General features: G+C 39.5%; 1 protein-coding gene and 1 non-coding gene across 4 annotated transcripts in view; both read left to right on the top strand.

Moving 5' to 3' along the window:
- LOC105487437 (protein kinase AMP-activated catalytic subunit alpha 1) overlaps positions 1 to 22,952 on the top strand; it is a 41,014-nt gene that overhangs the window by 2,216 nt on the left and 15,846 nt on the right. For 2 of the 3 annotated variants that reach the window (XM_071098987.1, XM_011750887.3), the window contains exons 2-3: positions 20,716 to 20,857; positions 22,809 to 22,902. In XM_071098987.1, the coding sequence (XP_070955088.1) occupies positions 20,716 to 20,857; positions 22,809 to 22,902 (236 nt within the window). Of the gene's footprint in view, positions 1 to 13,847; positions 13,900 to 20,715; positions 20,858 to 22,808; positions 22,903 to 22,952 lie in introns of all 3 variants that reach the window. The other variant, XM_011750888.3, reaches the window with a different exon arrangement.
- On the top strand, positions 7,660 to 7,795 carry LOC112427684 (small nucleolar RNA SNORA57). The gene has a single exon (XR_003019380.1). It is a non-coding gene; the product is annotated as a small nucleolar RNA SNORA57 (small nucleolar RNA).

A 22,952-nucleotide genomic window follows, 5' to 3' on the forward strand; every position in this document is an offset into this window, starting at 1 on the left:
TAGCAATTACAAACTGCTTTTTAGTTTACAGGTGTTTGTTAAAAAAAAAAAAAAAAAAGTTCATTTTTGCCCCCACCCCTTCCCAGAGTTCTGCTTGGATTAGGGTGTTCATCATTCCCCTAATATAGACTTGAATGCTTGAATAAAGTCAGGTCTATTTTTTTTTCTTTTTTCTTTTTTTATTTTTGCCGAGATGGAGTCTTGCTCTGTTGCCCAGACTGGAGTGCCGTGGTGCGATCTTGGCTCACTGCAACCTCCGCCTCCTGGGTTCAAGCAGTTCTCCTGCCCCAGCCTCCCGAGTAGCTGGGATTACAGGCGCCCACCACCACACCCAGCTAATTTCGTATTTTTAGTAGAGATGGGGTTTCACTGTGTTGGCCACGAACTCCTGACCTCAGGTGATCTACCCACCTCAGCCTCCCAAAGTGCTGGGATTACAGGCGTGAGCCACGGCGCCTGGCCGATCAGAATCTTTAACCTGTTCATTTTTTAAGTTAACAGTTAGGATGCTTTTTGCCACAAGTAATAGAAAATCCAGCTTCACCTAGTGAAGAACTTGTCTGTGGTTCTCCAGAGCAGGGAAGGCCAGCATACCTCTTACGAGTCTCATTGGCTCATCCAGTCCCTGTGGCTAGGAATGCCATGGGCCAATTGGCTTATGCTTGTATTCCTAAGCAGGCATTAGCAAGGGGGATGGCATTGCCCTTGGAGGAATGTGACCCTCTGATGTGTGTGTGCAAAGGAGGTGGGTGGGAGACATATTCTTTTGTTTAAAAATTTGTTTTATTTTTTAAATTTTTCTTTAAGTTTTTGGGGTACAGATGGTATTTGGTTACATGAGTAAGTTCTTTAGTGGTGATTTGTGAGATTTTGCTGCACCTATCACCGGAGTAGTATATACTGCACCATATTTGTAGTCTTTTATCCCTCACCCCCTTCCCACTCTTCCCCCCAAGTCCCCAAAGTCCATTGTATCATTCTTATGCCTTGCGTCCTCATAGCTTAGCTCCCACGTATCAGTAATGAGAACATACTATGTTGGTTTTCCATTCCTGAGTTACTTCACTTAGAATAATAGTCTCCACTCTTATCCAGGTCACTGCAAATGCTGTTAATTCATTCCTTTTTATGGCTGCGTAGTATTCCGTCGTGTATATATATACCACAGTTTCTTTATCCATACATTGATTAATGGGCATTTGGATTTGTTCCATGATTTTGCAATTGTGAATTGTGCTGCTGTAAACATGCATGTGCAAGTATCTTTTTAGAATAATGACTTCTTTTCAGAAGGGATTGCTGGATCAAATGGTAGTTCTACTTTTAGTTCTTTAAGGAATATCCACACTGTTTTCCATAGCAGCTGTACTAGTTTACATTCCCACTAGCAGTGTAGAAATGTTCCCTGTTTACCCTTTTCAACAAATGGTGCTGGGATAATTGGCCAGCCACATGTAGGAGAATGCAACTGGATTCTCACCTCTCAACCTCATAAAAAATCAACTCAAGATGGATTAAGGACTTAAACCTAAGACCTGAAACTATAAAAATTCTAGAAGATAACATTGGAAAAACCCTTCTAGACATTGGCTTAGGCAAGGATTTAATGACCAAGAACCCAAAAGCAAATGCAATAAAAACAAAGATAAATAGCTGGGATCTAATTAAACTGAAGAGCTTTTGCACAGGAAAAGGAACAGTCAGCAGAGTAAACAGACAACCCACACAGTGGGAGAAAATCTTCCTAATCAATACATCTGAAAAAGGACTAATATCCAGAATCTATGATGAACTCAAACAAATAAGTAAGAAAAAAACAAACAGTCCCATCAAAAAGTGGGCTAAAGATGTGAATAGATAATTCTCAAAAGAAGATATACAAATGGCCAAGAAACATGAAAAAATGCTCAACATCACTAATGATCAGGGAAATGCAAATCAAAACCACAGTGTGATACCACCTCACTCCTGCAAGAATGGCCATAATAAAAAAATCAAAAAGCAGTAAATGTTAGTGTGGATGTGGTGAACAGGGAACACTTTTTTTTTTTTTTTTTTTTGGACAGAGTTTCACTCTTGTCACCCAGGCTGGAGTGCACTGGCGTGATCTCAGCTCATTGCAACCTCTGCCTCCTGGGTTCAAGTGATTCTTCTGCCCCAGCCTCCCTAGTAGCTGGGATTATAGATGTGAGCCACCACGACCTGCTAATTTTTGTATTTTTAGTAGAGATGGGGTTTCACCATGTTGGCCAGGCTGGTCTGGAACTCCTGACCTCAGGTGATCTCACCCACCTCGGCCTCCCAAAGTGATGGGATTACAGGCCTGAACCACCGTGCTGGGCCAGGAGACATCTTCTAAGTACTTGGATAGTGTAGAGGGACAGGGTAGATACCTACACATAAATGGGTGTTGTTAGGAGAGAGCAAGGGGGACATGGATACTCAGTGAACAGGCAGAAATGGCCACTATCGTGGTGATGTTGGTAATTAACACCAGTAGCCTTAATTATGCAAGAATTCTTGCAAATAATAGGGTTAGCCATATATTTAGACAATTTGGAATAAAGAAAGCTTTAAAAATTAGTTATATATATTGGTAAATTTAACATGAAGAGGGATCTAATAAAATATATGATATTGATATGCAGAAAAAGTCCCAGCATGATATTCCATGCTTATAGGAAATTTAATCTTGCGGGGAGAGTAGGCTGGAAGTTCGGAGTGATTGTTTCCTCTTATAGGCCAAAAAATTTGTTTGGTTACTTAGTGGTAGCATTTAGAGAGGAAAGTTTACAGAAAACTAGGGTTATTTTGTGATTATGCTTGAATTGTCTTTATTGTTTCCAACGCATCTTTTTTTTTAACTTCTAGTTATCAAGGTGTTAGGTTCCATGCCCTTGTGGGCCTTCCCTCTGCCCAAAAAAAGCATGGATGAGCAGAGTCATATCATTAAAATGGCAGTCTTTGTTAGTTTTTCTAGAGAAGATGATCTCTTTGGTAGGCTGGGTATGTCTTCGGCCAATGAGTTATTTATACATATAAACTATTAAGTTGGTAAGTATTTCTTTTTTTTTGAGATGGAGTTTCACTCTTGTCTCCCAGGCTGGAGTGCAATGGTGCAATCTCAGCTCACTGCAACCTCCACCTCCTGGGTTCAAGCGATTCTTCAGCCTCAGCCTCCCAAGTAGTTGGGATTATAGGCACCCACCACTATGCCTGATTAATATTTTTTTTGTATTTTTAGTAGAGACGGGGTTTCACCACATTGGCCAGGCTAGTCTCGAACTCCTGACCTCAGGTGATCCACCCATCTCGGCCTCGCAAAGTGCTGGGATTACAAGCGTGAGCCACCAAGCTTGGCTTAAGTTCGTATTTCTGTGTAAAACTGCAATTTCAACTACATAGGTAACTGTACTCTTTGTGAATGAATCATCGAAGTTATTTAAAAATTCCTTTAAGTAAAAAATATGAAGACCATCCTGGCTAACACGGTGAAACCCCATCTCTACTAAAAAAATACAAAAACTAGCTGGGCGAGGTGGCGGGCGCCTGTAGTCCCAGCTACTCTGGAGGCTGAGGCAGGAGAATCACATAAACCCGGGAGGCGGAGCTTGCAGTGAGCTGAGATCCGGTCACTGCACTCCAGCCTGGGCGACAGAGCGAGACTCCATCTCAAAAAAAAAAAAAAAAAAAAAAAAAAAATATATATATATATATATATACACACACACATGAACTAGAGCTATATATATCATTGTGAATGAGTCTTAAAAGTGTAAGGTTAGACCTCAAAAGCAAGTTATGTAAGAATATGTATAGTCTGCTGTTATTTATATACATTTTAAAAACCTACAGAACCACTCATACTATGCTGGTGGAGTATAAATTGGTATCCTACCTCTACATGAGTGTGACAGCATTTATTAAAATTAACCTAACAATTCAACTTCTAGGAATTAGTCTATAGATGTACTCATGTGTATGAAATAATGGGTTATTCACTGCCATATTGTTGTAAATTTTTTTTTTTTTTTTGAGACGGAGTCTTGCTCTGTCTCCCAGGCTGGAGTGAGTAGCGCGATCTCGGCTCACTGCAAGCTCCGCCTCCCGGGTTCCCGGCATTCTCCTGCCTCAGCCTCCCGAGCAGCTGGGACTACAGGCGCCGCCACCACGCCCGGCTAATTTTTTTTGTATTTTTAGTAGAGACGGGGTTTCACCGTGGTCTCGATCTCCTGACCTTGTGATCCGCCCGCCTCGGCCTCCCAAAGTGCTGGGATTACAGGCGTGAGCCACCGCGCCTGGCCTGTTGTAAATATTAATACAAAACTTTGGAAGTAACCTTTCTAATAATGTGATAGTAATGGTTTATCCATGTAGTGAAATACTTTTCAAACATTAAGAAAGAAAAAGGGAGGAACTTTGTATATTTTAGAGAACAATTTCCAGGGTGTATTTTTAAGAGGAAAAAGGAGAACAGTGTGTTTAATATGCCTACCACTTATGTATAAAAGGCAGGGGCAAATCTGTATCTTAAGTGTGACTGCTTTTATATATAGAGTGTGTCTCTTTAAAGATACACACAAGCTTCGTTATGTTAGTTGCTCAATATAGGGGACTAGGTACAGGAGGACACTGTTGCACTGTAGATGCTTTTGTACTTTTGAATTGTGTGTATAGTGCAGGTATTGTGTTATCAAAATATATACAATTACATTTATAAAAAACATGAAAAATAATGTTACTATATTTTTTATGGATTCATAACCATGTGAAAATATATAAACGTGGGAAACACAAACATCAAATTCAGGATAGTGGTTACTTCTGAGGACAGATGAAGGATAAGGGAATCTGGGAGGAGTCATGCAGGGCTTGAGTTGTATCTGTAATGTTTTATTGCTTAAGCTGATGGTGGCTCATGGGTATGTAGAATGCCCTTGATGTGCTTGAAATGTTTTGTTTGCTTTCTTAAATTACCACCCATAGCTTTTAAAGCCCGCCCTTCCCCAGGATTAAGCTATTTCCTTAACACGGTTTTATTCTTTCGATTTTAAAGTGGGAATGAAATGGTTAGGCGTCTGGAATATCTTTAGTAGATATTTCTATCTTTGCTGCTTCTCTACCCCATTAAAATCCTCTGTTTCAAAGTATGATCTTGTTTCCCTTCAGGATTATATATCCAATTAGAAGAGCATTTGTTACAATGTTATGCAGTTAGACAAAGTTCCCTTAGATAGCACTAGCATGGTTGTTAGCTAATATTTAGTTGACTAATCTGCTATTCTTGTGAGGAGTGCATTGTGAATGCTGGTAACCTTTGCTCTGAGTAACGTGCAAGTCTTCCATGGCCAAAATATTTATCTTCCATTTCATTTAAAAGCAAAACCTTAGCACTATTCTAAAAACTAACAGTCTGAAGAATAAAGTTTGAATTTTGAAAAAGGGGGGAATCCCTTAGTAATGCATATGCCTGACAAAGTCCATTTACTACATTCATTGATTGACTATGGAACAGCATTTAGTTTGGCTACAGCTGAGTTTACTCACTGGGGAGAATATTTAGCCTGGTTTTGAGAAAACAGTTTAGTTTCTGATACCATGCCAAGCCCTTTGTCCCTCTCACTGCACAGTGATGTTGGGGAGAATGGATAGGTCAAAAGACTTGGAGTCAGAAGACCTGTCCCAACTTGATCACAATAGCTTTACTTCCACAACTTATAGAATCTCTTAGGACCTCAGTTTCTTTATCTGTACAGGACAATACCTCCATCGTAGGTTTATGCTCAAATGTGATAATGTGAGTGTGTCCTAAGCTATTAGATGCCATGTTTTAAAAAGTATTATGCTACTGAAGGCCGGGCGCGGTGGCTTATGCCTGTAATCCCAGCACTTTGGGAGGCCGAGGTGGGCGGATCACGAGGTCAAGATATTGAGACCATCCTGGCCAACATGGTGAAACCCAATCTCTACTAAAAATACAAAAATAGCTGGGCGTGGTGGCATGCGCCTGTTGTCCCAGCTACTTGGCAGGATGAGGCAGGAGAATCGCTTGAACCCAGGAGGTGGAGGTTGCAATGAGCCGAGATTGTGTCACTGCACTCCAGCCTGGCAATAGAGCGAGATTCCATCTCAAAAAAAAAGAAAAAGTATTATGCTACTTAAATTTTAATAGTGAAGTATGTTGGTAACTGGATTCAGGCAAATATTTCTGTTGCTTCGAGTAAGGGAAATGTAACAGATTATAATATGATGGCCTTCAATTACCAAGATTTTGCTGAGATGAAAGAGGGAGGGGAAGAATGGGTAACGTGGAGGGGATATTGCCCACCCTAAATGAGAACATTTTAGAGTCATCAGTGTTGGGATATTATTTCAGACTCTTAGAGGAAAAAATTTGTATCAAATTAAAATCGGGAATAATCATGTTATACAAAATTTACGAGGTTTCTTTAGGACTTCTCAGAGTTTTAACGTGTTAATAAGCATAGTGAGTCTACGAAAGGGACTCACTGTGCTTATTATTAACACATTAAATAATAAATGTGACTGGGCGTGGTGGGTCATGCCTATAATCCCAGCACTTTGGGAGGCCGAGGCGGGCGGATAACAAGGTCAGGAGTTTGAGACTAGCCTGGGCAATATGGTGAAACCCTGTCTCTATTAAAAATACAAAAATTACTCAGGCATGGTGGCGGGCCCCTTTAGCCGTAGCTACTCTGGAGCCTGAGGTAGGAGAATCGCTTGAACTCGGGAGGCGGAGGTTGCAGTGAGCCGAGATCGCACCACTGCACTCCAGCCTGGGCGATAGAGTGAGACTCCATCTTAAAAAAAAAAAAGGTTATTTCCTACCAAATGGAAATATAGGAAATATACATCCTTTCCCAGACATACTTGATTATGCAATCTTTTTCCCTGGAGAGTCTTCAGTTCTAGTGTGTTGTAGAGCGTACTTTAGAAAATTTATTCTAATAGTTTTCGTTTTATTATTTTTCTAGCCCATAGAAAATTAGAATCCCCACGGAGAACATTGGAGAGGGGATTTAAGAGTAGAATCCTGGGCTGGGCACAGTGGGAGGTGGGTGGATCACGAGGTCAGGAGATCGAGACCTCCCTGGCCCACATGGTGAGACCCCATCTCTAGTAAAAATACAAAATTAGCTGGGCGTGGCACATTCCCGTAGTCCCAGCTACTCAGGAGGCTGAGGCAGGAGAATCACTTGAATCCGGGAGGCACAGGTTGCAGTGAGCTGAGATTGCACCACTGCACTCCAGCCTAGTGATAGAGTGAGACTCTATCTCAACAAAAAAAAAAAAAAAAAAAAAAAAAAGGAAAAAGAAAAAGAGTTGATTCCTGATAGGCTATAAAGGCTGGGATACAAATTCAAAAAGCAGAAAACCACAGGAGCTGGAACATTCTAGGCTGGGAGCAAAAAACCCTATGCCACTAAATAACTCCCACTGTTGTCACTGTGTGAGGGTATAAGGAGCAGTTGATACTCATAAGTTAACATTTGCTTGGTTCCCAGTCTTCATGTACAGTGTGTTCCATTTAAGAAGTCGTGACCATGTGTAGTACAATTAGAAAAGCTGTTTTCAAAAAATATTACTTTTGTTAACTTGTTAATTTTAATGGTGAATATCATATTTCAGAAAATCCACCCTCCTTTTCTTGTCAGGGACTGACTGTGTGGTCCTGCTCCCTGTTATGTATGGAGGCAGAGGGAAAGGGGCTCCGGCCCCCTCAACATCATGACTTTGGTGCCAGCCGGTTCTGTCCTCAGTTGCCTGGATACTGAACTTCTCTGAGCAGGGCAGAACTGAGATCCAGTGGGCTGCTCCTGAGGATGCTTACGCTTTCTCATTTGATTTCAGGTCTCCTCTTTTGCTTCCCATTGCAACCAATAAAGGCCATTCCTATCATAAAGAAATAAAAAAGAAAATCTATCTTTAATGAATAAATAACAACTGTATATATTTATGGGGCACAATGTGATGTTTTGATACATGTATACATACATTCTACACTGATCAAATCAGGCCAAGTAGTATATCCATCTCCTCAAATATTTATCATTACTTTGTGGTGAGAACATTTAAAGTTCCCTTTTTTAACTCTTTTAAAAAATTAATATATTAACTGTAATCATGATGCTATGCAATATAACACCAGGATCCTGTTCCCTTAATTTTATGTAGCCATTGACCAATATCTTCCTTTTCCCCTCCAGCCCCACTTACCCCAGCTACTGGTAATCACCATTCTACTCTCTACTTCTGTGAGTTTGCCTTTTTAGATTCCAAATATAAGTGAGTCTTAGACACCTCTGACATACTGATTTCAATTCCTTTGGATTTATACTCAGTAATGGGATTGCTGGATCATATAGTAATTCTATTTTTAGTTTTGTGAGAAACCTCTATATTGTTTTACAAAATGGCTGTATTTATAGTTCCACCAACAGTGTATAAGTGTTCCATTTCTCTGTGTCCTTGTGAATACTTATCTTTCATCTTTTTGATAAAAGCCAGTCTAACAGGTGTGAGGCGATACCTTATTGTGGCTTTAATTTGCATTTCTCTTACGATTAGAGATGTTCAGCATTTTTTTCATCTATCTGTTGGCCATTTATTTGTCTTTTTTATTTTTATTTTTTAGACAGTGTCTCACTCTGTTGCCCAGGCTGGAGTGCAGTGGCATGATCATGGCTCACTGCAACCTTGATCTCCTGGGCTCAAGCGATCCTCCCACCTCTGCTGGGACTACAGGCATACACCACCACGCCTGGCTAATTTATGTATGTTTTATAGAGACAGGGTCTCACCATGTTGCTTAGACTGGTCTTGTACTCCTGGGCTCAAGCAGTCCACCCGCCTCGGCCTCCCAAAGTGCTGAGATTATAGGCATGAGCCACTGTGCTTGGCTGGATATTAGCTATATATCTGATGCTTTATTTGTAAATATGTTTTCTCAGTCTTTAGTTTGTCTCTTCACTCTATTTGTTCTTGTTTATTTGTGTGTGTTTTTTTTTTTTTTTTTTGAGATGGAGTCTTGCTCTGTTGCCCAGGCTGGAGTGCAGTCGGCTCACAGCAACCTCTGCCTCCCTGGTTCAAGTGATTCTCCTGCCTCAGCCTCATGAGTAGTTGGGACTATAGGTGTGCACTGCTACACTCAGCTAATTTTGTATTTTTAGTAGAGACGGTGCTTCACCATGTTGGTCAGGCTGGTCTCGAACTCCTGACCTTCTGATCCGCCTGCCACAGCCTGCCAAAGTGTTGGGATTACAGGCGTAAGCCACCGCGCCCGGCCTGTTTGTTTGTTTTTTGCTGTACAGAAGCTTTTTAGTTTGATGTCATACCATTTGTTTATTATTGCTTTTGTTGCCTGTGCATTAGGGGGTCATATCCAAGAAATAATTGTCCACCCCTGTGTCATGGAGCTTCTCGTCTAAGTTTTCTTCTAGTAGGTTTATAATTTCAGGTCTTAAATTTAATCCATTTTAAGTTGATACTTGTTAAGGGGTGAGATAAGGGTCCATTTCCATTCTTCTGTATGCGGCTACCCAGTTTTTCAAATAACATTATTGAAGAGACTGTCCTTTCCCCATTGTGTAGTCTTGGCACCTTTGTCAAAAATCCATTGACTGTAGATATATGCGTTTATTCTGGGCTGTTCATCCTATTCCATTGGTTGACATGTCTGTTTTTATGTCAGTGCCATGCTGTTTTAATTACTATAGGTTTGTAATATATTTTCAGACATGGTAGTGTGATGCCTCCAGCTTTGTTCTCTTTGGACCTCAAGTCTATTTTGTCTGAAATAAGTATCGCTACCTCTGTTCTCTTTCTGTTTGCATTTGTATGGAATATCTTTTTCAGTCCCTTCATTTTCAGTCTATGAGGTCTGTGAGTGTCCTTTATAGTGAAGTGAGTATCTATTATAGGCAGCGTAGAGTTGGGTCTTGTTTTTTATCCATTTAGCCACTTTATGCCTATTGTTTGGAGAATTTTATTTAAAATCAAAGTAATTATTGATAGGTAAGGACTTAGTAGTGCCATTTTGTTAATTGTTTTCTAGTTTTTCTGTAGAACCTTTGTTCCTTTCACGATAACTTTCCCCCTTTGTGGCTCGATAGCTTTCTGTAGTGGTTCGCTTTGGAGTTTTTCTTTTTATCTTTTGCAAAAGCAAAGGCTTTTGCTTTGTAGTTACCCTGTGGCTTACATAAAACATCTTATAACTGGTATATAAGCTGGTAACAAGTTAACTTTGATCACATACACAAATTCTGTTTTTACTCCCCCTCCTCCATGTTTTATGTTCATGATGTCACAATATACATTTTAAAAATAATTTGTATCTTTAACAGATTATTGTAGCTTTATTATTTTTTTGAGACGGAGTTTCACTCTTGCTGCCCAGGCCAGAGTGCAACGGCACGATCTTGGCTCACCCCAGCCTCTGCCTCCCAGGAGTTCAAGCTATTCTCCTGCCTCAGCCTTGTGAGTAGCTGGGATTAGAGGCACGCGCCACCACCTCCGGCTAATTTTGTATTTTTAGTAGAGACAGGGTTTCTCCATGTTGGTCAGGCTGGTCTCAAACTCCCAGCCTCAGGTGATCCACCTGCTTTGGCCTCTCAAAGTGCTGGGATTATAGGTGTGAGCCACCGTGCCTGGCCAGCTTTAACTATTCTTAGTAGTTTTCTCTTTTAACCTTTATATTAGATATATAATTGATTTACTCACCACTATTACAGTATTAGTGTGTTTTGGGTTTGACAGTATACTTACTTTTTCCATTGAGTTTTATACTTTTCATGTATTTTCTTGTTACTCATTAGTGTCCTCTTTCTTCAGCTTAAAGAACTTCCTTTACCATTTCTTTTTCTGTTTCTTTTTGTTTGTTTGTTTGAGACGAAGTCTCACTTTGTTGCCCAGGCCAGAGTGTAGTGGCGAGATCTCGGCTCACTGCAACCTCTGCCTGCTCTTTTCAAGCGATCCTCCCACCTCAGCCTCCCAAGTAGCTAGGATTACAGGCGTACACCATGACTCACAACTAATTTTTTTTGTGTGTGTGTTTTTAGTAGAGACAGGGTTTCACTATGTTGGCCAGGCCTGTTTTGAACTCTTAACCTCAAGTGCTCCGCCTGCCTTGGCCTCCCAAGGTGCTGGGATTACAGGCGGGAGCCACCATGCCTGACCACTGTTTTTCATTCTTTATCCTTTTCTTCCTCAAGTCGTATGATTTCCAGTGGCCTGTCTTCTAATTACTAATCGTTTCTTCTGCTTGATGTAGCCTGCAGTTGAACCCCTTGATTGAATTTTTCAGTTCAGTTACACTATTCTTCAGCTCTGTGATTATGTACTTCTTTAGAAAATCCACTTTTCAACTGATAAACTAACTATATCCGTTTCTAGGGTTGCAGTAACAGTGCCACAGATTCAATGACTTACAGCAACAGAAAATTATTCTTTGCCAGTGTTGGAGGTCAGAAATTTGAAATCAAATGGCCATCAGGGCCATGTTTCTTCTGAAGGCTCTAGTAGAGAATCTGTTCCTTGCCTCTTCCAGCTGCTGCTGCTTTTTTTTTTTTTTTTTCCCTTGAGATGGAGTCTCATTCTGTCACCCAGAATAGAGTGCAGTGGCGTGATCTCATTTCACTGCAATCTCCTCCTCCTGGATTCAACAAGTGATTCTCCTGCCTCAGTCTCCCAAGTAGCTGGGACTACAGGCGCGTTCTGCCACACCTGGGTAATTTTTGTATTTTTAGTAGAGATGGGGTTTCGCCATGTTGGCCAGGCTGGTCTCGAACTCCTGACCTCAGGTGATCCACCCGCCTCGGCCTACCAAAGTGCTGGGATTACAGGCGTGAACCACCATGCCCGGCCCTCTTCCAGCTTCTTGTGGCTCCTGATGTTCCTTGGTTTGTAATAGCATAACTCCAGTCTCTGCCTCTGTCTTCACATGGCTGCGCTCTCTTGCTTGCTAGCTAGTTCGCTCGCTCGCTCTCTCTGTGTGCGTGTTCTCTCCTTTTCTTGTAAGGATACCAGGCATTAGATATAGGGCTCACTCTAAATCCAGTAAGATTTCATCTTCAAATCCTTCACTAACCACATCTGTAAAGATCCTATTTCCAAATAATATAACAATCAGAGATTCTGGGTTGACATGGATTTTGTGGGGACGTTATTCACTTCACTACACTTGTTTTTATATTTTGTATGCTTTTAGTTTTATGCTTTCTTTCTTAGTTTTTGAGTAACTTTTAAATTGGTTTGATAGAATGTATTAATAAAATGTCTGTGGGCTGGGCACGGTGGCTCATGCCTGTAATCCCAGCACTTTGGGAGGCTGAGTGGGGGGCAGATCACCCGAGGTCAGGAGTTCAAGACCAGCCTGACCAACATGGTGAAACCCCATCTCTACTAAACATACAAAAATTAGCTGGGCGAGGTGGTAGGTGCCTGTAATCCCAGCTACTTGGGAGGCTGAGATAGGAGAATCGCTTGAACCCAAGAGGCGGAGGTTGCAGTGAGCCGAGATCACGCCATTGCACTCCAGCCTGGGCAACAAGAGCTAAACTCCATCTTAAAAAATAAATAAAATAAAATAAAATAAAATAAAATGTCTGTGGAATCCTAAGACATTGAAATTGATATGAGGCAGGTTTTCAGTACACTAGATTCATGTTCTGATACAGGAAGGAGGTCATAGTAGCAGTGCCTGGAACATAGTAGGAGTACCAACTGGTACTCACATATTTCTTGAATGAGTGAATTTGTATGATTGAATGCATTTTTGGGTAATTCTTATTAGTACGGGGAATTCAGTCTGTTCTTTTCAAAACTGTGTATACATTAAGAATTTCTCTGATATGTTTAACTTCCATTTATGTTTTATTGAAAGGATGTGTATGTTTACATGTCTTTCTGAGGATTATCTTTTTAAAAAATTATCAAATTTCACTTACCATGTTTGGACAAAGCTAACTTTTCGAGTTTGACCTGGGTTGAAGTTTTGGCTTTTCCATTCATTAGCTGTGTAACTTTGGGCAAGTTATTTCATCTTTCTGCGCCTCAGTTTCCTGTAAAATGTTGCTACTGCCAGATCTTCCAGTTTGGTAAGAGTGTGTCAGTATGTTTGGGTACAAAGTGAGTATGGTACAAATATTAACTAGTAAGTTGTATACCTTAATTATGTATTGTAATGGAACTAGATTTTTGTTGTAAAAAATTGTTTTTGAAAAAAAAAAAAAACCCTTGTTTATTAAAACTCACATCAAATTAAGTTGCTGTTTTCCTCTGTGTTCTTCTGTGACCAAACAAGTGTTCCTGTAGTAGGTGAAATCACTGTCAAGGATTGGTGTTATGTGTATATATGTCTGATAGTAATCTGTTGAACATTAACCAAAGTCAGGAAATGAGTTGAACTTTGGAAGGTAGAAATCTGAGGATTGATGGTAGTGGTGGTGGGGTAGGGGTGGTGGAGCAGGTTGGAGGGATTGAAGTATATGGGAATGGGAGCTAGATACATTAAAATGACAGCTATTATTTATTTAGCACTTATGTACCTGGATAAAGGAATGCTATTGCATCTAATGGATAGGGAGCACCAGTCAGAGCTGAGATAAAACTGGCTATTCAGAGATTAAAACAAATAATTCAGGGCTGATTAGATAAAGATGGGGGAACAGGTCTGGGAGCAGTGGAAAATAAATAACCCTAAATAATAATAGCTACCATTTATCAATCACTTCCTATGTGCCAGGCATTGTGTAAAGTGCTTTACAAACACTATTTCATGTATTTATTATAGTCACCCTTATGGAGTATGTGGTATTCTTATTTTACAGATGAGTAAATAGAAGGTTGAAGTTTTTTTAACTTGCCCAAGTCAAACGTCTAGTAAGTACCTTCAAACAGGAATAAAACCGAGGTCTGTGCGACTATAAAATCTATGCTTTGTATACATATTGCTTTCATATTGTGCAACTAGAATGAGGGGTTCAACCCTATTCAGCTCTACTCCCAAAAAAGGTGAATCTGCTAATACTACTTGTAATTGTTTTTTTCCCCTCTTTGGAAAATATTTTTATTTATTTATTTTTTGAGATGGAGTCTTGCTCTTTTGTCCAGGCTGGAGTGCGGTGGCATGATCTCCACTCACTGCAACCTCTGCCTCTCAGGTTCAAGTGTTTCTCCTGCCTCAGCCTCCTAAGTAGCTGGGATTACAGGTACATGCCAATACACCTGGCTAATTTTTTTTGTATTTTTAGTAGAGATGGGGTTTCACCATGTTGACCAAACTGGTCTCAAACTCCTGACCTTGTGATCCGCCCATCTCGTCCTCCCAAAGTGCTCGGATTACAGGCTTGAGCTACCACGCCCGGCCTTGGAAATTTTTTTTCTAACTGGTAAGAATACAAAATAGCAAGTAAATTTAAAAAAGGATCACAGTGGAATAACTATTTTAATTTTAGCATATTACCATTTTTATATAAATTTTTTTGTGTAGCTAAAAAATGTAAAGTGCATATATAACTTGTTTTTCATGTTTATAAGAACATTTTCTATAGTTTTCCTATGAGAGTCTGTTAGGTTGGAGTAACAGTGTATTAAACTGTTCTCTGAAATTGGTCAGCCTTTTGTTCTTACATAATACGCTGTCATGAACATATTTATGCACATTTTTTCATCGACTTTTAAATGAAATTCTTGGAAAACTACAGATTAAAAAAAAAGATCCTGATCATGTAATTTGTGTGTGTGTTTATGAATTTGAATGGTCTCTTGACATTGCTGTCAGGGCACTGCCCCTTTTCCTGCCACTGTGATACAATCATACTTTTGTTATTTCTTCTATTACTTCAAAAGGGAAGAAGTTATACCACCATAGTTTAAAACAATTAATTTATAATTTGATGAAATGCTCAAGTATTAGAAAAAAGTTTTATGGTATATCTTGATTGGTTATGGATTTTGTTCTGTTTATTATGCCTTTTGGGTGGTTGGGGGGGCTTCTGTTATTTACAGGTGGGTTAATATTCTGCTCCTTATTACTCGTGAGTTAAATTATACTCAATTCCCTATTCCATAGTTACCACATTCCCTCCTATTTTTGCTAATTTCCTCCTCATTTTTTGTTATGTGTTCTATAAAATTTCCCATCACATTATTACTGCTACGACCTACTGTTTTCTACATGATTTTAATTGTATTGTTGTAAAATTCTTCTTGCTCTGCTCTGATTTCATACCTCCTATATTTTCTTATCACTCTGAAAATAGTTACACATTTTGCTAGTACAATCAATGCATTTCATAGATGAGTTTAATGTCTATTCTTTTTTTGTTTTATTCTTTTGTATTATAAGACTTTTTGCTTTTTCGTACTTTACTGTTATTTTTTTCATCATTATAGGCCGGGAAGGTCCCATAGCCCAGGTTGCTTTTGGTCAATACTGTTTTCCCCAGCAGCATTAACTGGCATGTGGGAGATGCTCAGTACATAATGCCAAAATAATGAATTTAAGAGAATGCTTTGAATTCTGATTCCAGTTCCTTATTAAATGACAGAATATATGTCCAGAGTTTTGGATAAGCTCCAATTGTTTCTTAAAGTTAATTGAGGTTGAAATTCAGTTGAGCAGGGTATCATAGGAGTTTGGTTGGTTTGTGATGGTTTGGGAGTTCAGGCCCAAATGGATTCTGTCTTAGTATTCGTTCCAAGTCTGAGTCCACCAGTATTATCCAGTACTGTGGGTATTTCCCAGTCTTGTTTCAGCTGAGCAGCTATCAAGAGAAAGTCTGTGCCAAGCCAGAGCTTGGAGATTATTGGAGGATGTGTTTAGCACCATGCTTCGGTTTCAGCCTACTTGTTCTAAGAAGGTACTTCCTGAAGCAAGCTTTAACAGTCAAGTTGGCTGCTCTTAATCACATCTAATTAGTACTGGAGATTGGAGAACGTCTTACTAGAAAGCAAAATGTGCTTCATTTTCACAGTTGATTTCAGCTGTGATTATAGGGTTGCCCTCCTTCTTTATCTTGTACATTTCATACTAGACCCCCATCCTTCTAATATAGTTATATCATACTTTTAAAAAACCTATATTTAGTTTTTCATAATTGTGGCTGTGTAAACACTATTTACTAAGTCAGTATCTATGACTATGTTTTATTTCTTATAGAACTTTAATTTTTACTGGCATTTATGAATTATCTCATTTTTTTCATTTGTTTAATTTTTTTTAACCTAAGGCTTAATTTCTCACATCTTCCAGTGCCTTTGTAAAATTTCTCAATATGATATTCCATATGTCTAAACTTGTTAGATTATCTCTCCTCCTACCCCCAGAAATAACTATTTTGGATTCTTTGTCACATTCCTATCTGGATTTGTTGCCTTTTAGGCCTTCTCCATATCTGTTACTGTGACTTTGCTTCACCATTTTGAGATTCTCTTAGTTTTTCTACTATATTGGATCCCTTCTTTACTGGATTCCATGCCATCTTTCTTGGGTTTCTTCCTCATTTTGATGGAATATATATTCTCCAGTAGGTTCCTGAGAAAGAGTGCACAAAGGTTAAATTTTTGGAGACTTAGCCTCATGACTGTCTAAATTCTACTGATGCTGATCATAACACCAAAAGACACAATCCCTAATGCCATAATCCCAAATGTTGAAATACTGAAAGATCAAAATCTCCAAACATCAGAATCCCTAAATTCTAAAAATCTCACACATCTGAAATCCTGAAAATCATAATCGTGAAATATTAAAATCCCAAATGTTGAAATGCTGCAAGCCAACACCCGGGGTAGAAATTAGTGCATATTCGGTTGTGTGAAAGATAGTTGCATCACTTCACTTGCATCATGTTAGGTGGAACGGATTGCCTTTTTATTGTATTTATTTGGAAATTAAGTATGGTTTAAGGAGTTGGTTTATAGGTGTCAAATTGAGGGGTGGATTCGTGAATTTAATTTTAAGTATCAGCTTGACTGGATTAAGGAATACTTAGAAACCTGTTAAAGCATTATTTTGGGTTTGTGAGGAGATTAGCATGTGAGTCTGAGTGGACTAGGTGGGGAAGATCTGCCCTCAATGTTGGTAGCCACCATTAAATCTGCTGGGGGCCCAGAGAGAACAAATTGTTGCCTTTCTGAGAGCTGGAACAGACTTTTCTTCTGCTGAATTGGACATCAGAACTCCAGGCTTGTTGGTCTTTGGACTCTAGGACATAACAGCAGCAGCTCCTTGGGTCCTGGTCTTTCAGCCTCAGACTGAGACCTGGTTTGGCTTGGTTCTGAGGTCTTTAGATTGAGCCAAGCTACCAGCATGCCAGGGTCTCTCCAGCTTGAAAATGGCCTGTTGTGGAACTTATCAGCCACTATAATCACATGAGCCAATTCCCCTAATAAATCATCTCTCATATATCTACGTATATATACATCTTATTGGTTATGTCTCTCTGGAGAATGCTGACTAATACAGATTTGGTATTGAGAAAGCCAAATATCATTCCTTCTTACTGTATTCCTTACAGCACAATGGAAGAGACCCGTGAAATTGTTCCCTTGCAAAAAGTCTGTGATAAATTAAGTATACTAGGCTACTTAATGGTGAAAGAGAAAAGTTTAAATGCTAATTATTATTGGTGTTGTGAAAACAGAAAATCACTTAATTATAATGACCAAGCAATAATTTCCAAATGGTCAGCATATACTTACAAAATATTTAGGCCACAACTGCTCTAGTCTAAACACAAGTGAATGTTTTGAAGATCACAGAAGTGAATATGCAAGTGAAAAATATAAGAAAGCTCCCCTGCCAAATTATTCAATCAGGTATGACTTATGCCCTTTCACACATAGTGCCAATTTGCTATGCTATGTATTTTATCTTTGCCTCATGTCTAATACTGCAGGTATAAATTTTGTAAAGGCTTTTAGAGAATTCTAACTCATTTTATGCACTTTTTTTTGCATATTTGACTCCATGAAAGTGCATTATCATGATGTGATTTAATGTGTAAGCATTGTGCATGTACATAAAAATGTTGAAACTTGCTCAGTAAATGAAGAGATGTCCATTTTGTTCATCTGTATTTGTGAAAGATAAAATTTCTCAAGATCTTGGCTCTTTGGGTGACTCTATTGCGGTTTTTGTGCAAGTGGTAGTGACCCATTGCAGTTTTTGATTGATCTTGTCAGAAGATTCAGGTTGTCTGGTATGTCAGATGACCGCAGTTATGAATCTGGGTGCACCTGATTACCAACCATAGTGATATGTGTTTATCCATTTTGCTTTTAATCTATTTCTTCATGAATACAGTTTATCTGTTCCTATTATACCCATGTAACGGTTGTTAGTATACCTGAGTATTTATGATTGCAAAAATAGGTTATTAGTGCTTATTTTATTGTGTAAAGGGGCCTATGAACTATCCCATTGTGTTTTTATGTTTCTCAAATAAATCTTTTAAAAATGGAAATGTCTCTTAGATAATTTTCTACAAATTATTTTTCCACAATTCTGTTTTTAGGATTTTGTTCTTTTGGGATTGTGATTTTTGGAATTTTAGATTTTAGGGATTAAAAATGGAAATAAGTGTCTTTTAGATAACTTTCTACAAATTATTTTTCCGGAATTCTGTTTTTAGGATTTTGTTCTTTTGGGATTGTGATTTTTGGAATTTTAGATTTCAGGGATTTTTGATCTTTTGGGATTTCAACATTTGGGATTATGGCATTTGGGATTGTGTCTTTTGGGATTATGTCCTAAACCCAAATTCTGTCACCACTGACTGTCTAGTGATAGCATTTAAAATGGAAAGACAAAATGACTTGATTTTTTTTCCCTTTATTTTTAACTGCATTTTAAAAAATAAAGACTGGGCATGGTGGCTCACACGTGTAATCCTAGCAGTTTGGGAAGTTGAGGCTGGTGGATTGCTTGAACCCAGGAGTTTGAGACCATCCTAGTCAATAGGGTGAAACCTGATTTCTACAGAAAAATACAAAAAAATTAGCTGGGTGTGGTGGGGTCTGCCTATAGTCCCAGCTACTTGGGAGGCTGAGATGGGAGGATCACCTGAGCCTGGGGGAGGTTAAGGCTGTATTGAGCTGTGATTGTGATACTGCACTCCACCCTGGGTGATAAGAGTGACACTCTGTCTCAAAAAAAATAAATAAATAAAAAATAAAAAATTAAAAAACAGAAAAAAAAAATAAAAATAGAGAAACCAAAAAAACTAGAAACCACATGCACATGAACCAGAATTTCAAAGGTATAAGAGGTTATGGATGGGGAAATGTATCTATGGCATGAGAGTCTTTTGGGATGATGGAACTGTTCTGTATCTGACTATATAATGCTGGTTACACCAATTTCTATATGTTTTAATATCCATATAAATGATACTATAAGAAAAATTTCAGTCTATATGTATGATAGGTTAAAAGGTGAAAAATTAAAAGAATTTAAAAATACAAAAAGGTGGGTCGGGCGCGGTGGCTCAAGCCTGTAATCCCAGCACTTTGGGAGGCCGAGACGGGCGGATCACGAGGTCAGGAGATCGAGACCATCCTGGCTAACACGGTGAAACCCAGTCTCTACTAAAAAATACAAAAAACTAGCCGGGCGAGGTGGCGGGTGCCTGTAATCCCAGCTACTCGGGAGGCTGAGGCAGGAGAATGGCGTAAACCCGGGAGGCGGAGCTTGCAGTGAGCCGATATCCGGCCACTGCACTCCACCCTGGGCGACAGAGCCAGACTCCGTCTCAAAAAAAAAAAAAAAAAAAAAAAAAAATACAAAAAGGTATACAGCGAAAAAGAAATCTCCTTTCTTCCTCTCTTCCTTTAGTCTTCCAGCTTTATTTTCTGGAAGAAACCACTGTTACCAATTTCTTATGTATTCTCCTACGTAATCACTCTTAAACATCTGAACATTTGGGATGAATCTGGCAAAAGAGAAAAGAACTTACATTTGCTTAGCTATTTTCTGAGAATGCTAGATAACTACTCTTATAATATGTCTAAATATATTATGACTTTTGTTTTGTTGAGACAGCATCTCAATCATCACCCCAGGCTGGAGTGCAGTGGTGCGATCTGGGCTCCCTGCAACCTCTGCCTCCCGGGTTCAAGTGATTCTCCTGCTTCACCTCCCAAGTAGCTGGGATTACAGGCATGTGCCACCACACCCAGCTAATTTTTGTTATTTGTTTGTTTGTTTGAGACAGAGTTTTGCTCTTGTTGCCCAAGCTGGAGTGCAATGGCATGATCTCGGCTCACTGCAACTTCCGCCTCCCAGGTTCAAGCGATTCTCCTGCCTCAGCCTCCTGAGTAGCTGGGATTACAGCTGTGCGCCAGCACGTGCCACCAAATTTTTGTGTTTTTAGTAGAAACGGGGTTTCACCATGTTAGCCAGGCTGGTCTCGAACTCCTTATCTCAGGTGATCTGCCCGCCTTGGCCTCCCAAAGTGCTGGGATTACAGGCATAAGCCACCATGCCCGGCCATTAATTTTTGTATTTTTTAGTAGAGATGGGGTTTTGCCATGTTGGCCAGACTGGTTTCGAACTCCTGACCTCAAGTCATCTACCTGCCTTGGCCTCCCAAAGTGCTGGGATTACAGGTGTGAACCACTGCACCCGGCCAGAATATATGTAAATACATTATTAATCATAGTACTAATTTATTAAAACTACTTCTTTTACAGTTGGCAAACATGAATTGACTGGGCATAAAGTTGCTGTGAAGATACTCAATCGACAGAAGATTCGGAGCCTTGATGTGGTAGGAAAAATCCGCAGAGAAATTCAGAACCTCAAGCTTTTCAGGCATCCTCATATAATTAAACTGTAAGCTCTGTTTATATTAAATATGGTCCAGTTATCTTTTCATCTTTTTTGTTAACCTACTTAATGTGACAAGCGAGAAAAATGAGTGACACTTCTTTTTGTTTCCTGAGGGTTTTGAAAAGTTTCTCCCTAGGTGGTGTGCAGTGGCTCACACCTGTAATTCCAGCACTTTGGAATTACAAAGTGGAGGCTGAGGCAGGCGGATCACCTGAGGTCAGGAGTACGAGACCAGCCTGGCCAACATGGTGAAACCCTGTCTCCACTAAAAATACAAAAATTAGCTGCTCATGGTGGTGGGTGCCTGTCATCCCAGCTACTCGGGAGGCTGAGGCTGGAGAATGGCTTGAACCTGGGAGGTGGAGGTTGCATTGACCTGAGATCATGCCATTGCACTCCAGCTTGGGCAACAAAAGCGAAACTCTGTCTTGAACAAACAAACAAAAAAGTTTCTTCCCGTTCATGTATTTTTCTAACCCCACTGATGGTCATTTAAGCCTATGTTCATGTTTTGCTCTTGTGCTTATCAGCTGTTATCTTCTCATTTTTTCCGGTCTTCTGGAAAGATGCCCTTCTGATAATGTTTGGTGCCCCACTGCTTGCTGTAAAACCAACAATGATCTGCTAGTAAAAACTCTTGACCTCCAAATGCCCACATTATGTCAGTTAGCCTCACTAGCGAGAATGCGGTAGTAGAAAGGGTTTTTCCCCATCCTGCTTATACCTGACCATACAGATAACAAAATTTCAGGAATCCGGTGTTTCAAAAGGGCAGTAATCTTAGTGTTGTTTTACAGTTGCCAGTTGTAGAGTCTACAAATAACATATTTCCTGCTCAGCTTCTGCTTTGTTATGCAGGCAATAACTTAAAGCTGCTTAGGTTTTTCTGCTGAACTGGCTAACTCAAATTTGTTTCACTCTCACCTTTTCTCATTTGTTGAGTGCTATGGTTTTAAATACCATCCATATGCTGACCACCCCTAAATGGACATCTCTTGCTTTAAGATCTCTTCTTACACCAGACTCATATGTTCACTGCTGACTTTACATTTCCATTTGTATATTCGCAAGGCATTTAAAACTCAACCCGGCCCAAAATGAACTCTTTATTACTCTCCCAAACCTGCTCTTCCCACAGTTTGCACCATCTTGGCTAATAGCCAGTTACCCAGGGCTAAAACTTAGGAACCATTTTTAACTTCCCTGTTTCTTTCACTTTCTTACCATCCATTTCATTTCTTCCTTCACAGTCAAGCTAGGATGTGACTGCTTCCCAGTTCCTTTACCACCGTCAACCTGGTCTCAGCCACCTTCATCTGTCTCATGAAATCCTGAAGTAACCTCCTGTGTCTACCTTTACTGTTGACAGTTAATTCTTCACACTGCTGCCATAGTTTTCCTTTTAATATGCCAGATCACATGACTGCTTAAAACGTATGATAGCTTTTCATCTTCCTTGGAGTAAAAGCCAAAGCCTTATCATGGCTTGTAAAATTCTGTGTCCTCTAGCCTGCAGTTAACACCTTTGACTCTACATCCGATTTCTCTCTTAATATTCCTTGAACATGCCAAGCAGGCTTCTACTTGGGGACTTTTGCAGTTGTTATTCCCTCTCCTGGGTTCACTTTCCTTTTGTTCCCATTCTTCTTTTAGGCTCAGCTCAAATGTTACTTTATTAGAGGCCTTCCTTGAGTACTCTGTATACAAAGATTCCCCTCAATTTTTTTTATTTTTCTTCATAGCATGTTCCACCACCTGAGATATTGCTTATTTATTTAGTGTCTGTTTCCTGGTTCCTGGAACATGAACTCCATGAGAGCAGAGAATTTTTGTTTCCTGCAGTTTTTCCAGCTCCTAGCATAGTACCTGGTATACTATAGGTGCTTAGTAAATATTTATTGAATGAATGAATATACGTGTTTTAATATTCGTAGACAATGTTTTCTCTCACCAGGTACCAGGTCATCAGTACACCATCTGATATTTTCATGGTGATGGAATATGTCTCAGGAGGAGAGCTATTTGATTATATCTGTAAGAATGGAAGGGTAAGCTGTTCTGATTTAATTCTTTATGTATTTTGTAACTCCCTTTATCC

This window comes from Macaca nemestrina, chromosome 6 (genome assembly GCF_043159975.1).
Source record: "Macaca nemestrina isolate mMacNem1 chromosome 6, mMacNem.hap1, whole genome shotgun sequence".
Classification (NCBI taxonomy): domain Eukaryota; kingdom Metazoa; phylum Chordata; class Mammalia; order Primates; family Cercopithecidae; genus Macaca; species Macaca nemestrina.